Here is a 16,299-nt window from a genome sequence, read left to right as displayed (position 1 = left end):
CTCAAATTAACAGGAGTCCGTTTCAAAGCTCCCCGGATCCCTTTGTTTTGCACATAAGGATACATTTCTGCCTCTGATACTAGTTAGTCACATGTTGATAAAGGGGCTGGGCTAGCCTCCTCACTTGGCAAGTTGTCCTGTGTTACCCCGAGGGGCTGGTCTGAGTCTATTTGATCCCGGTGTTAATTCAGTATTTTTGTTGGATCAGCTGAAGACTCTCATTTGGTTGTATTTGTTACTTTAATCCATATTTCTGAGCCTCACCTCTAGTCATCTCTCTGGCTCCCTTAATAAATGACTCCCTAAGCTGGAGTTACTTAGCTCGTTGCTTAACCAGGTGTTAAGAAGGCCTATGAGTCTGCTGCCCTCATCCCTGGTCATGGGAAATGCTTCCTGGGACCTAAACCTAGGGGAAGGTGGTAGAGAGATGAGTGCTACAAGTCCATCAGAGGACTTCAGAATCTGGGCAGACACCAGGGCTCCTAATCTTTCAATCTGCTGGTCAGCCTTGAGCTGAGAATCCAGTAAGACCCAGATGTGAAGTGTACCGAGGGCAGGAAGTCAGCCCTAGGGGTTGAGAACAGAGGGGCTTTCTCCCTCTTCTGTCTTCAGCCTCAGTTGAAGCAGCAGGCTGAGCAGGGGGAGGGGTGTGTTCTAGTCATTTTCCTGCTCTAAACTTTTCAGTGGTTCTGCTCAGCCAAGAGTGGCCATGTTCCAAAGAAAGGCAAGAACGTAACACTTCATTCCTGAACATTTAATGAATGAATGGCCACCCAAATATCATCAGACTCTCCTAATCACTGTGCCTAGACTGGTCATTAAGAGTTGCAGGTTTTAATTGTGGTTCAGCCATCGACACAGGACACAAGGTATTGACCAGCTCTGACTCATTCCCAGTGAGAAAGGCGCCCAGAAAATACAGATTAATAGAAGTGGACAACACTTTGTCTAGATAAATTCTGATGTTAATGGCTCTGCTCTACAGGTTGCGGGAAGCAAGATGAGTTACAGGACCTGTCCCTTTCTTGTGTGCTGTTTCAGTTGGTTTACCAGCTAATTGGAACCACCTAGAACCACTGCTTCAATGTGAATGCCATTCAGGGACTAGGAACAACACTGTCAGGGGCAAAGACACCATAGGAGAAGCTAGTAGCTAGCAGGAATCTTTCCTAAAATGGATTTCTCCTGGGCTTCGCCTACTGTAGCAGGACCCACCTCAGGAAGATCACCTGCTAGTTATTAGCTTCTCCTATGATAGCTCCTGACACGACACAACCTCCACGACAGTGCCGAATTTTCACCCATTACTGCCTCGACAAACGGAACGTTCACTTTGACACGTGTAAGCAGGGGTCCCTGTAGTCCACGGTCAGTAGGTATCAAGCCCTTCCCTCCTTTTATAAACTCCTGGTTCCAATGGTCAAACTGACATCACTATGTGGAAAATTCCTATTACAAAAAAAAAAAGTAGACCAGACACAAAGCGCAGCCGAGAGTGAACCGTGTTAATTTATTGGCATAGTCAATTCATCAATAAGATGGGTGTCTGTCTCCAGGAGGCACGGCTGACCTCCATCTGCCGGAACAGGTGCCCACATGCTTCACCTGGAAGACTCCACACGTCAGGCTTTAGTCAGGCTCTGGGAAGTAAAAAGAAAACACAACAGTTGCTAGTCTGCCAAGGCTCCCTCAGACTCACCACGCCCAAGAGAAGCTTGCATCTGCCTGCAGCCGACTGTGGCAGCGACCCACAGGGGCCCTGAACTTGCGATAGGCACATCCTTGAGTCAATCACTGTGGTGACAGAAAAAGCCTTTTCCTCAAGATACTATGACCCTCTTCACACTTCCCAACATGCTAGGTTCTCCCTGTTGTAGAGATGCCCGGCCAAACCAAGGCTCTGAAAGGTCCCAGGAGTAAGGCTAAGGCTAGCATGGTGTGACCGTGGGCAGGTGAGGGGGTGGCCTCACTCAGCTCTGTGGTGAGAAATCAGTCCAACAGAAATCAGGTGTTTCTGGTCCAAACTCTGAGATTAGACAAACTCCAGGAAAGGGGCGCCATTCACAACCCTGCATGTCCAGGTTCAGAGTGAGATGTCTGCTCATTCGAGATGAAGATGGATGGAGAGTACTTAGGGGAGAGCTTCAGTCAGGCTCAGAGCACAGGGTCATGGGCTATGCTACTGCAGAGTCGACGCTCTTCCAAAGCAAGAAAGTGAAATCTCAGGAACGTCTCTCTGATACCTTGAGGTGCTTATCTTTGAAATAACAATGTAAATGAAGTAGCTGGGAGATAGAAATCAGTCTGGAGAACTGCAGTCTGGGTTCACTGAACCACCTCATCCTGGCAACTTCTTACACCCCCAACACCTCTGCACAGGTAAAACGAGCCAGCCTCTCTGACCCCATAAGGAACTCAGTAGCACAGGACTCACCTGGGGTTAGAAGCCCTTCCTGCCCGGATGCACTGGGAGAAGGGATGCATGAGGACACTAGCAGATATGGGGGAGAAACATGGGAAGCACTGCCATCCGTGTCTCATGCTCCAGACCGTTACATAACTCCAATAGCAATGACAGAGTGGGGAGGGGGCCTAGCCTCCCAATTACTTGATTTTTGTGCAGATAAATGAACCAGGTTTAATTAAAATAAGATGGCTTTCTATCTCAGGGTTGCTAACTGCACCGAAAATCAATGTGCCAATTATTCTGTTCGTCTGGGCTGCACAGGGCTCTCCTTCCTCATGCCAGGAGACGTCTACCACCCCCACACTCGGAATCATCACCCCAGTAACCGGCGTACAAATCTACCCGCAGAGGGGCAGACACTCAAAGTAAAGTTTTTGAGTTCTGGTTTTACGGAACTCTAGGACTTGAAGAGGCGACTCACCGGCTACTCCTTCTTTACTTTCACTGTTTTTATGCTGGTGCCCGAAGTCTTCTCAGCGTTCGCTTTGAACTCAGTCTTCAGGGCATCCCTCACTGCTTTTGCACAGATCTGGGAGAACCGGATGTAGCTGGCAAAGTGAGAGAGGATATGGCTGGTTACCGACAGCTAGACGGTGGTGTCATGAGGTGTGATACCCTGGTTTTCTTTCCACGCTCTGAATTTTGGTTGGTTACTCACTACGGTAAAACTGGATGGAAAACCGGGAAATATCAAATAGAATCTATGCAAAGGAAACGATCGGGAACGTGTCCCCCAGATTAGCTGGTGCTTGGCTGGGAGATCACAATTCTTCTTGGCAGTGTTACCTTTTTAGGACGCAGTAATTAAAAATGAAGTGTTTGTTATTTTAAAGTCCCACAGTGAAGGAAAGTTTCCTCAGCCCATTTCTGTATTTGTTTTAATTACAGTATTCCTAATGTATATTTGTGTGTAGGAAGGCTATTTTGAATTAAAAAGTGATTGATATGGTCAATAATTTAAAGGTGTTGCTGAAAATACTGGATTTTTGCCTCCTGTCTATCAGTGGAAACACCTCCTACCCAAGGTTTCCAAACTCAACCAGAAGTTCTTGGAGAACATTGACAGGATTCACCTGTCAACCTTTTATTATCCCAAAAGATGTCACTTTTCACACTTTTTGAAACCAGAGATGGGGTAGAGGCTGTCTGCTTCCCCTGCTTTAAATCTGTTTGGGGTTTAACTTTTCTGTTCCTTATGCACCTCCAAGACAACAGAGTGAAAACTGCTACCCTGCAAGGGGCTGGGCGGAGGAAAAGTGAGGTGATGGACGCCCAGGGAGATAGCTTAATAAGTGGCATCTACTGTGACCCTACCATCCTTTTGTTCTCCACAACTTGGTTTGAACTCTGTCAGTATCTGAGCCTTCAGATACTCAGGAAGGTGTTCCTCCACCCAGTAGACTAACAAAGTGTACTACCTGGAGCATGGAAACCATGCATCACTCCTAGGCCCACAGCTCCCACCCATCATAGGGTGGGTGCTCACACGGGCTCCTGCAGGGCTCTCCACACTTTAGAGGGCTTTCACCTTTCTTCACGACTGGGAAAGGTCACTAAGGTCACACTTGAAAAATGAGCTTGTGCGCCCCTCCCTCTGTGCATGTGAGGAAGGCCAGTGTCAGTGGAAGCCCTGTGCACTTGGCCGTCAAGGCGACCATGAGGGTTCTGTAGGTTTCCTCCAGCGAGGAGCGGCCACCTCTGTTTGGGGTCCATGACCCCATGACCCCGCGGCGTGCCTTGTCCACCGCGACGCCATCTTGGCGGGTGGCCGCGTGGCTTGGCCGTCTCGCGCGGCCTGCTGACGGCCGGCCGGGCTTTCCCAATGCTTCCCGGGAGTACCTGAGTCCAGCCTGTCGCCAGTACGCCACCATGGTGTCTCGAGCGGGGCGTGTCAGGCAGAACCGCTGGGTCGCTTCAGAGTAGCCTGAGCCCGGTCCGGCAGCAGAAAGGTCAGGCCTGGGTAGCGGAAGGGGTGGGGTACGCGGACCTGCCAGTCAGTGCCTCGCCCCGCCCTCCCAGGGCCATGAGCCAATAGGAGCGCCAGTCGCGCCTTGTTCATTGGCCGAGCGGCTACCGGAAACTGCGGTCGTAGGGATACCTGGGAAAGTGAGGCAGCTGCATGCCGGTCACCTTCCCAGGTGCAGCGGGCAGAGGGCGGGGCCTCCTCGAGCCGGTGCTGAGTGACAGCGAATGTTCCTATCCGCATGTACACATGCTGGATTCCATTAGTGCTCAAGCAGTACTCGTGAAGGAACCACATTGCAAAGTCAAAAATTTATATACTTAAAAAATGATCAGGGCGTCGGGCCCTTTCCGGGGCAGGTGTAACTCTTAGGAACCGTACCCGACACTTCGTCCAACAATGTTTAGCTGGAATTAACACACCACTTGTCAAAAGTATTTGTTTTTTTCTTCCTTTTTAAATCTGCTTTTACAAAAGTCCAAAGAATTCTTAAACTGAGCAACTTTTTAAAGTAGGAAGCCAGGAATTTGAAGTTGTGGTTTTGTATGCATGCTAACTGTCTCTACAAGAAAACCCAACTAGTAGCCCACCCCATAAAAGGCAATAACTATTCACCCAGACAATACTGTACATGGCAAACAGCACTTAGACGATCTCTGCGGCTGTTTTGCAGCCATCCTGAGTCCCCAAGGGCTGCAATCCCCTAGGACTTCCCTCTGACTGCCATGTTCCTCCCAGGCATTTGCTTTGTTCTTCTCACCCAACGCTGAGCTAAGGTGAGAGAATCTGGGTCCTACGTGCCATGAGCTGTCTCAGACGATGGACAGCTAGCTCTTCAGTAGAAAAGACGTTTTGTGGTCATAATTGCCAAGAAGTAATCATATCACAAACCATGATTCTGACATGTGGCAATGTTGAGTCCATGTGACATGCCCAGGGATGGGAAGAGCTGCTCTCCTGTCTCAGCGCTCTGTTTCAGGTAAAGACTTTATTCTTTCAGCTAACATAGCCAGTCCACAGTACAACACATGAAATCACAAGGTACAAATTCAAGGAAGGGAATGCCTTTACTGAGTCACAAAATTTGGCAAATCAATATAGTACCCGTTAATACAATAGAATACTATTTTTGCTGGAGTCATATATCACCTTAGTGCTAATTTTCACTCCAAAAATATCATTTAAGAACCAATCCAAACACTGGTTTCCAGCAGGGCAGGTTATTTTATACAAATTAATGTCACTTAAAATTTTACAATTTCTGTTTGTGAAGTGAGTTCCTCATGCAGTCGGTTCTGGTTCACAGCAGCGGGCAGCTGTGTGGACAGGAGGGTGGCTGGGCTCTGTTATGCTTGGTCCGCAGCCAGGTAGTGTTCAGTATCAGGAGCTTTAAGAGACTCCAGATCAACACCGATTTCTTCTAAGTACTTAAACAACAACAACAACAACAACAACAACAAACCCGTTAACTGTTCACATGAACACAGCCTCTCCCAGTCAGTCCTCTCAGTCCTAGCCTCAGAGGATCCCTTTGATTTAGAAGCTCTGGATCTTTTGTTTTGATCCAAAGTCACAGCTTTACCCCAGCTCATAAAAAAAACAAAACAAAACAAAAAAAACTACCTAAAATAATTGTCTTTTAAATAACAAATGATATGATGCCAGCTTGAGAGTCCTGGGGCCCCGAGGCTGCACACCAATTTCCACTGTCATTTGTCCACTAATGCTGCTGCCGCCGCCATTGGTGTCCTTATGCTTCCTCTTGCTGATGCTGCCAACTCTTCAATCTCAGCGTTCAGTTTATGTATCACCCACTCCATTGCTTCTCGGCCCTTAAAAGTGCAATGCATTATTGTTACCAATAGCGAAGGTGTGACCAGCTTTGGGGTGGGTGGTGTGTGTGTTTCAGGCTAACTAAACCCCAGGGACAGATCTCTTGTCCTTGCTGTCTTTCTCTTTTCAGTTTTATTTACCAAATACCAAATGCCTTGAGCAATTGGCTTGATCCAGAAACCAGTTTTATTTTGTATGCAGAAGATGTTCTCAGAATCATGTACAACTGAGTGGCAGGCTGTCTTTCTGACTGACTGGTTAGTGTGGTCAAGCCCCTTTTCTTTTCATATCAACACTGTACATCAATCATGTACACACTTTGGGATCTGGTCCTTGACACGTCCACCTCCCACCCCCACAGCCACTCGCCCTCTTCCTTCCTGTGGCTCTACAGTTTCTTGAGGAATGAAGGAGCACTTCATGCTTCCTGCTGAAGGGCCTTTGCACGTGCAGCAACCCCCACTCGAATGTTCTTCCTGGATACTGCTTGCACCAAGTCCTTTCCTCTTAACACTTGGCAAAAACACCAATTAGCAAACGTTCATTACACACTCAGGCCTGCCTCTACTTTTCCTGTCCTAACGGAGTATGATGAACGCCTCCTCCTGGAGCCCTGTGAGGGCTGAGTGCATTTGTTTGGCTGCCTGTACACTTCAATGAGATGCCTTGATAAAATGTGCTAAAGAAACAACATGGCAGGCGTCTTTCCCCCTAAACCTCCTGTGAGCCTAGGGGACAGCTGCATGCAGCACAGGCCCTTCCAGGGAGTGAGGCGGGTGGTGAGTCTTGAGCTGGAGACTGGCCCACTTACTTTGTTAGCATTGGAAGATATGGTGCTTGCCATGAGTCCTTCAAGGTAGCTGCTAAGGCTGACCCCCTTCACAGTGATGAGGGCTTCCTGGGTTAAGACAGTTCTGGCAAAACAACACACAGCTTTAGGAGTCATGTTTGGTTTGCAAAAAGCAATCCACCCAGAAACAAAGAGCCTCGCTGTGAGTCCAGTGCCGGTCTTTACTTACTTCTCTGGGTCCTGAGGGTGTGGCTTGTAGGTGAGCCTCTCGTCCACTGAGACCATATTTGTAAATGAGATCTGCAGGTGGGAAGTCAAGCCGTTTTAGAAAGGAAGACTAGAGATTTCCAAACCAACACAACTTAAATCTTATTTGCTAAACGCACAGAACAAAACACTTAAGACAAACCATCCTGGTACTACTGGGTAACTAAACGCACAGAACAATCCACTTAGAACAAACCATCCTGGTATTACTGGGCAACTAGAATTTAATTTTCAATATTTAAATTTAAATTTCACCAAACTTTTACCTGGAAAGAGAGGTGGCTCTGCGTGTGGGTAAAGAAATGTGTTTCCTGTGGTTTGAACATGCTTGGCCCATGGAGGTGGCACTATTGGGAGGTGTGGCCTTGCTGGAGGAAGTGTGTGTCACTGTGGGGTGGGCTTTGAGACCTTCCTAGAGGACAGTCTCTCCTGGATGTCTTTGAATAAAGATGCAGAACTCTCAGTTCCTTCAGCACACTGCAATGCTTCCTGCTATGATAGTGGACTGAACCTCTGAAACTGTAAGCCAGCCCCAATTAAATATTTGCCTTTGTCATGGTGTCTCTTTACAGCAATGAAATCCTAAGACACCTGCTGACCTGAGTTCTATCCCCATAAATCCTGGGACGGAGGGAAGCAACTTGCATAGCAAGCTGTCTTCTGACCCTTCACATAGTTTCCTGAGCATACCCACCCCTATACTCTAATTGTAAAAAGAAAGGAAAAGGAAGGAAGAAGGGAAGGAAGGAAGAAAGAAAGGAAGAGAAAAAATGAATTTAGGAAATGTCTGCTACCATCATGCACAGTGCTGTGCTCACTGTCCTGAATGCTGGCACCTAAAGAGGCAAGGCCATGTGGCAAGGAGGCTGCATAGGGTGAGGAGGGAGACCCTGGAGCATGCAGCGCCTTTCCTCATTTTTAGTATTTATTTTTAACTTTGTAGTATGCTGGGCAGGTGCTCTGTTATACCACCAGCCTTTAAAAAAAGAACGAAAAGAAAAAAAGAAGGAAGAAGGAAGAAGGAGGGAGAGGAGGAGGAAGAAGAGGAGAGGGAAGAAGAGGAGGAAGAGGAAGAGGATGAAGAGGAGGAGGAGGAGGAGGAAGAGGAGTAGGAGGAAGAAGAGGAGGAGGCCCCTCTCTATGCTGCCCCAAGCAGCCCTGAATGCAATCTAGACTAGGGTGTCTTTGTCTGTGATCCCTGCTGAGCCTTTAAAGCAGCTGGGATTACAGGCATAGGCCACTGGGCCCAGCCTTCAACAGCTAGTATATTCACACACATTTTATTGTAAGAAAAGAGACGTTGGAATTAAAACAGAAGGCAGGACTCACGTTGGTGGACTTGAGCTCCATCGTCCTTCTTATCGGGTCAACTACAGAATGCTCTTGCACGTATGTTTTCGTTCTTGCTGCACCAATAAGCTGCAAGCAACACTCAGTTAGCAATCAGTTTCCAGCCAAGCATCTTTCACTTGAAGGCACAAATGGGATCATTACAATGAACCAAAACCTACTGGAGGCAACAGGGACTCACGCACAGAGGAACCCAAGATGGCCACACGCCCTACTGGAGAACCTTCCTCAGAGGCAACCAGTAACCAGCTCACTGATGGTGTGACACTGTACTTGCCATGACGTGACACTATTTGCTGAGGTATGACAGTGGGCCAGGAAAAAGTATGTCTGGAAGTCATAAGACCTGGGGAAGTAGGAACACTGCCCAGACCAGCCAGTGTCTCAGCCAGCCCAGAGAGAAGCCCTGTGCCCCTGTCATCCACATGAGCAGGAATCACAGCTGGGGCAGGGGACGGTAGCCAGTACCCCTCTCTGGGTGTGTCCTAGAGGCCCGCCCTCCTCAGCTGTGGTGGAACGCAGGCTCATCCCTACTGTGAACAGAGCAACCTTCGCTAAAGACAACTCGGAAACCTGGACTTACACACCACAGTGGTTGTATCCTCACTGACTGGCATTCTGATTTCTCACTACCTCTCTCAGCTAACTAAAGCTTGGTCGTTTGTTATAGAAACAGAACTACTTCTAAATGCAGACACCATGGCCTAAAAGTGAAAAAAAAACCCACAGCAAACAGAACTCTTGTCACTTAATGTGCACAACCTACAAGAGCCCAGTGTCACCCAACAGCCAGGACCTGACCATTGTAAATCTCATCATAGGCCTCAGGCTGCAGCAAAAACAGGACGAGATGTGACTCCTGCTCTAGAGCTGGCTTCCTGAAGGAAGTACATGGTACCTTTAGGAAGACTGAATGGTATTTCTATTTCATCACGTGCTCCTACCTCCTCTTTTAGAATGCAATACCAGCCCAAGCAAAAATCACACATGGCATTTGAACGGAAACATGGCAGAATTCGCTAGCACACTTACAGACTTCACAATGGAAGGCAGGCCCCACTCTGTGCTGAGCAGTCTGTGGCTGTGCAACTTTCCAGAGGGATCGACATGTCTGTCCAGCACATCAACGCCAACCACGCTCGGGTTCATGGGGTTTGGGTATTTCTGCATTGCAGCTGTAGTAACTGTTTCCCATGGATGGCTGCAGACAAACCAAAAACTCAATGTGCAAAACTTCGGATGAGGTAAACCATTCTTATACCACGATGAGGTAAACCATTCTTATACCACAGCGAGTCATGCCTTATGATGTCGATAGGTTTTTTTGTGTGGAAATAACTTTGAAGATGATGAGTGATGATGATTGTAAATGTCAACAGGCTTCAGTGATTTCCAGAACACAGAAGGTATGACACATCTGATATCTACGAAGCAAAGCACTTTATAGAGGCGCACTGTGATGACACTCTCATCCTTACCACTCTCCACTTCCACAGGAGGGAAGAAAAAACAGCCCATGAAAATGCATTAAAGAAATTATGCTCATAGAAACAAGTGGGAAAATGCCAGCCTACTGCTTATTCCTGCATCTAACACAACTGTCTAGCTTTAAGAAGTCAAGGGCCTGGGATAAGAATTAGGAAGGTCCCACCATCAATTTACAATTAGCATCTTCCTTACCAATATGGTAAATAACACAGCTCCTTTGGCCATTACCCATTGTTTTCCCCATGTCTGGGTTCTGCTCTGCAAAGGTTGCTCAGTAGGAAATGCAGTAGGCGGGGTTGGGAATTGCAGAGGCTTGCCCAATGATCTTTCCCCAGCCCGAGAAAAAAAAAAAAAAAAAAAAAGAAAAAGGGAAATGCAGAGGCCCCTGATCTTTAGCCTGAGCCCTGCCTCTGGGGGAGCAGACTGTGATTCTTCATCCAACCCATCTTGGATTTCTGGGGGACTTCTGAGACATGGCATATGTATGGTTGGCTCAAGTGTGTGTCACTTTTGAGCCCCCCAGCAGCTGAGTGTACAGTATGTCCTAGGCACTGCTCTGGACAAGTCTGAGATAACTGCTGCCATCTCTGTCAGTGATCAGTGTTCCCATGTACAGGAATGAGATTGGACAGGCCAGTCAGCTGTGGCCAGGGTCTCCCAACTCCACTTTGGTGCTCTACAAAAGTCTGCCAAGGTCTTCTTCACATAGTTATGCTATGTTAATGCAGCTAAAGCTAATTGCTGGGACACTAGTTATCATGGATGTGCCCTTGGTGAAGTTGAGCTAGGTCAACGGTGATGTTTTCCTGTTGGCCTGAAGAGGAGAGATATGGAAAATCACACTGAAGCACAGCAGCCCCAGGCCGTTTATTAATTTTCAGAAGTGGGGGAGGGAGGGGGGAGAGATAAGTGCATGGAAGGCAGCTAACCATGCTTCCTGACTGGATGAGGGACCAAGAAGGGCCTCCTCTGATTTTCATTTTAGATAGTTGCCATGGTGACAAGAAGAGGCCTTGGCCTATATCACTGCCATTTGGGGGCTGTTTAGATTTATGAAACTTCCACTTACAGACCTGTGTTGACTGTGGATAGGGCTTGAGATTAAATACAAATCAAGGCTCATTTACGCACTACGCAGAACTTGAAATCCATCCTCAGAAAGCACGGACACACAGTACAGGAAGCAGTGGGGTGAGACTACAGGTATACCAACAGCTTTGGCACTGACTGGTTAGCCAAGGCTTATCAAGGGAGTGCCCAAAAAACCCAAGATGGGTTGGATGAGGAATGGCCTGGGGCCCTGCCTAAGAGAGCAATGTTCTCAAGATGGAACCCTGAAAATGGTAGCAAGACATCAAGAGTGTGGTTCAGGAGGGGAGGGTGGAAGCCCAGTGTGCTTCTGTCTCTGTCACTCTGTTTTGAGATGTGGCCTTGCTGTGCAGTCCTGGTTGCCCAGCAGAAATATATGTACCTGTATGCTTAGGCTAGCCTGAAATTCACAGCAATTCTCCTGTCTCAGGCTGCCAACGGTTACGGGCATGTAGCACCATCCTGGCTGACGTGATCCTGGTGCCAAAGTGTATGGGACTTTGATTGGGTGGCACAGCCTATCTGGGTAGAAGGCCCTACTGGGCTCCTCCCAGGGTACAGCAGAATGCATTTGTGTATCTGTGTTCTAGGTGACAGGTCCTGCGGCTTTCACGGGCTCTTAGAGGTCTGTGACAAAAAAGGGCCAAGAGCCTGGATGAAGAGTAAGACAGGAAGGCCAACAACCAACTTTCACTGAATACGCACCCTGAAAGAGGAGGGATGGGTCCAAGGGCAGAGGAGTGGGGTGAGGAGCCACGCTGAGGAAAGAGAGTAGAGGACCAAAAGGGAGGAGCGAGTTCTGAGAATGGGACTTGTTGCAAACGACTCTGAAGCAAAGCCTTCAGATGCAGAGGAGGACTGGGGTCCAGAACCCCTTGTTCTATCAAAGGATGTTAAAGAGCAACCTAAGGACAACATTCCCACAGTCCTGAGTGTTACACGTGTTGAGATTCTCTTCTTAGTTCTAGTATTCTGTCCTTCCTGGGACACAGCAGATACTCAGACGCATCTGATCTGTTATGTCAAAGGTTTAAAACTTCTTTTAGATCTTAGAATTGCCTTATGTAGATTGAAACACAACACAAAGCTATGCTATTGAAACAGTGTGGCAAGAAAGGCAAGGTTTAGTGAAGGAGCTCTGATCATCCGGAAGTGGATTCAAATGTAAGTCAACAATAATTATGATAAGGTGACACTGTATAATAGAGAACAATAAGTCAATCAGAAAGGAACGCAGGAACAAGGCGTTAACCAGTTATGTAGGTAGAAAGCCCTGTGGTTCTTGTGTGTGGCACCTTGAACCTGGGTGGTATAATTCCCAACACCTCACTGACTCTGGTCCTGTTTCCCATTGTAAGTTTAGAGAACCATGAAGCTATGACTGGATGTGATAGCAGACACTGGCTATCTGGTCAGCTGTCATGGCTCAAAGGAATAGGAAACTAAGGTCACAAATTATCTGGAAAAGCAGGCCCTGGTGTCTAGAACTCTGGCTCTGCTACCCATGTTGACTGTCACCAATGCTTGGCATCATGGTGGCATGAGCTGAGACCAGGAAAAAACTGGTTGCCCAGCTTCCTGATCTATAACATGTGGCATCTCAGTCTGAACACCCCAGGACACTGTGATCCCGTCGGGGCTCAGGACATCTCAGGCTATCATAGCATCACTGGGGTTCAGTCAGGACATTGTGAGTCTGTTAGGTATTAGTCAGGGCACTCCAGGATACCCTGAGGCCGTCGGAGCTCAAGACACCCCAAAACACTATGAAGCCAGCAGGCCTAGTGCTCTGCGACCCCTGGAGTCACTTCCGGGTCAGGTTCGACGGCCGGCTTTTGTCTTCCGTCAGTGGCGGCGGAGCGGGAGGGATACCCAGGCCCAGGGTCACGGAGCCCTAGCTCGGGTTGGGGTCGTGACCTTGGCGGTCCCCGGAGACCCGGGCTCAGCTCCGCTTGCCGCGCTACACCTGACGCCAGGAAGTTCCCCGAGGGCGCCGGAGGCGGTCGCCGCACCCACACTCACTCAAAGACGTGCTCCGAAGTCCAGATCTTCATGGTGCCAGCCGCCTGCCCGGTGTCCCTCAGTGTCCAGGGACAGTGAGGCACAAAAGTTTGCAGCCCCGCCCCGTCCGGGCCGGCCGGCCTCGCGATGCGCAGGCGCCGTCGGACTTGGCGCTGGGACACCCGGAAGTGCCGTCCCGCGGCCTAGCCGAACAGGGCTTGGCCCCGCCCCTCGGCGCAGTCAGGCCCCGCCTTCTTGGCGCAGCGCAACTAAGCCCCTCCCCCCGCGCTCGGCGCAACCAAATTCCGCCCTCGTGAAGGCTCAGTGCGCCGGCGCAGAGCCGCATAGCGCGGCGGCCAGCGGGCTGGCGCCGTACTGCGCATGCACGGGCTTTGGCGGCGGGACTTTTTGGCGGGTTTGGCCGGTTGCTGAAAGGTTTCTAATGTTCCCTTTGGACTTGGCTGAGCCTGGCGGCGTTTGCCAGAGCACAGTTTCGTGGTGTTGTCTTAGATAGTTAATCCCATCTCTTCAATCTAAGCAATGGGAGAGGGGGAGGGCGGCCACAGTCAGTTCTGTCCCCTTCTTGTCATCCCAGGGATCATGACCCTTGGTGTGACAGGCTGCCTAGACAGGGCTGGACCAATTGCCCTGTGGTCATAGGTCATCTCCATCACCATTTCTTAGTGCTGCCCACGCCCTCCCGTGCCTCCATCACAACTTCCTGTGACATATTCCTCAGTAATTACCACTCTGAAGTCATCTTGTTTATCTGTTAGCTCCCAGTATAAGTCATCCCCGAGAATGCCAGCCCTGGCCTGTCTCCATGATGGCTCTCTGTGCCTCTGGATAGCAGAGATTGAAAGGTTATTGAACATGAAATAGTTATTTGAGGAATGAATTAATTAAGCCATCTAGTTTATCTGCTTGACTTCTAGTCTGTTGGCACGTGAGGGTGAGGCTCTTGCTAGGCTTGTTCAGTGATTTCCTCCCTGTACCTAATAATTACCGATGACATTCGTGAGAGAGTGACTAAGAAGTGAGGGGGCAGGAGCGGATGGCATGTGGTTCTATTCAGAGACGTGTCGGGTAAGATGGACGAACTGCTTGGCTTGGGTTTCAGGTGTGGCTTCCCACCTCTGTGCAACCCGTTCCCCCCCATCTGTGCCTCCCGACAGAGCAATTTGCCATTTGAAATGACAGTTGGAGGAAAATCTTTGCATCTTGGTACTTAAAGAGCTACTTAGAATTACCGTTTGTCCCTAATTTGCTCAATTGTTAAAAACAAACTAAGCCAGGTTAGTTTAGGAGGGTGGATCGTTCTTTTTTTTTTTTTTTTTAATAGCCAAAGCCGTTTATATTTCAAAAGATAAAAAATTACATTAGATAGGAAGGAAATAATATGGTTGGTAGCTTCTAAGTACAATTTGTGGTATCTGGGTTTTTTTTTCTTTTTAATATTCGTATTTTGAGTAATTTCTTGGGGAGGTAATGCTTTAAGGGCTGCTGAGAGGGCCCCAGCCTTGGTTAAGATGTGAACTTAGTGTTGCTGGGTATTACTGACTCTAGAGCCGTCAGTACAGAATAGTCAGTCCCTGTTGCCCTAGAGGTTCGTGAAACTAGCTAGCTGCCCAGCCTCCTCCTCTTCCTCTTCCCCTTCCTCCTCCTCCTCTTCTCTCCTCTTTCTTTGCCCTCTAGTTCAAGGTTTTTATTTGTCAAAGTCATACCAGAAAACTTACTTCTTTTCCATTGCTCTCCAAACACCACTGTACTGGTCTACTGATTTTGCTTCCTATATCTGGAGTGATTGGGATGGAGTGATGGGTGGATGGAGGTCTGGGGTCCAAGGGTCTTTTCTGTGTCTCCCTGTACTAAAAACGCTAATCTCTTGGGTTGGGAGAGCAAGGTCTTCTATCACTGCCTCCTAGATACACACTAAGAGGCTCGCTAAGGGAGCAAAACAAGATATTTAGATCCTTAAGCGCCATGTTAGTGATGGTTCCTTTTACCAAGAGAGAAGCCATTAGGCCATTAACATGATTTGGAATGAGGTGACTGGATCTTGTGGGTCTGGCCCAGGGATGGCACCTGTGACTCCCACCCGCCAGGAACTGGTTTGTGGACAAACCAGAAGTGAAGAGAAAACTAGAAAGTATCCAGAGAGAAGGCTCTGTGTCAGGGAGACCATGGACTGTGAGGAGGAGCCTCAGACCTCACTGAGATTGCAAATGGGACAACCGCAGAGGTTGGGGATCCTGCAAGCATTGGTGTGAGCGGGCTTCAGGGACAAGCCCTGGCTCTGACTCTGACCGGGCCTCTTTGATTTCAAAGCTTTGCTCATTTGTCCTCCACTTGTCGTATTTTGTGTCACTATTTCATCTGATTCATCGATACTTAAAATTCTGGATTGCTGTGGTATACAATAATCCACCTTACCCATAGGTTTGTTTTCCATAATTCTTCAACCATCCGTGGTCTACTGTAGATACTAAATGACAGACCGCAGAAGTAAATAATTAACAAGATTGAAGTTGTATACTATTCTGAGTGGCGTGAGGAATTCTTGTTGCAGCTCGGTCTCCTCTGTCCTGGACATGCACCCTGCTGTGTCTGCAGTGTACACCACCCATTGATGTAAACCATTCCTCTCCAGGGCGTCTGTACTGTACCACTGATGTATACCATCCTTCTCCAGGGTGTCTTGGGTTATGTACACTCCCCACCAACACAGACCATCTCTCTCCAGGGTGTCTGTGCTGTATGCACTACGCATCTATGGTTCCAGGAACGCACTGTGGGTCTTGAAACACATCCCAGAGAATAAGAAGCCACTATCATAATGATATATGTATTTGGTACTTGTCCCTGGTTTCTGTCACAGAACTCCTGACCTCTTATGATTTCCTGAGTCATGGTGAGTTCCTTTCGATGTCTCAGTTCACAGTAAGGATGGTAATAAGATGGTGTGAATGCAATACTGGCCTCAGGGTGGAACCAGATGTGGGAAAGACTGATTAGAGGGCTAGAACCTTCATCTGTGTTCCCAAACTTCCT

General features: G+C 48.4%; 2 protein-coding genes across 2 annotated transcripts; both read right to left on the bottom strand.

The window, feature by feature from the left end:
- Positions 1-1,488: 1,488 nt before the first annotated feature.
- Atp5f1e (ATP synthase F1 subunit epsilon) lies at positions 1,489-4,454 on the bottom strand. The gene is made up of 3 exons (XM_032904684.1): positions 4,307-4,454; positions 2,889-3,015; positions 1,489-1,640 (listed from the first exon to the last, which is right to left on the bottom strand). The coding sequence occupies exons 1-2, from the start codon at positions 4,336-4,338 to the stop codon at positions 2,892-2,894; spliced, it is 156 nt and encodes a 51-aa protein (XP_032760575.1). The 5' UTR covers positions 4,339-4,454; the 3' UTR covers positions 1,489-1,640; positions 2,889-2,891.
- A 945-nt stretch (positions 4,455-5,399) lies between these two features.
- Prelid3b (PRELI domain containing 3B) lies at positions 5,400-13,424 on the bottom strand. The gene is made up of 6 exons (XM_032904683.1): positions 13,270-13,424; positions 9,703-9,871; positions 8,650-8,739; positions 7,283-7,353; positions 7,075-7,177; positions 5,400-6,262 (listed from the first exon to the last, which is right to left on the bottom strand). The coding sequence occupies exons 1-6, from the start codon at positions 13,299-13,301 to the stop codon at positions 6,140-6,142; spliced, it is 588 nt and encodes a 195-aa protein (XP_032760574.1). The 5' UTR covers positions 13,302-13,424; the 3' UTR covers positions 5,400-6,139.
- Positions 13,425-16,299: the final 2,875 nt, after the last annotated feature.

This window comes from Rattus rattus, chromosome 5, assembly GCF_011064425.1.
Source record: "Rattus rattus isolate New Zealand chromosome 5, Rrattus_CSIRO_v1, whole genome shotgun sequence".
In the NCBI taxonomy this organism is placed as follows: Eukaryota; Metazoa; Chordata; class Mammalia; order Rodentia; family Muridae; genus Rattus; species Rattus rattus.
This window is presented reverse-complemented; position numbering and strand designations above follow the sequence as displayed.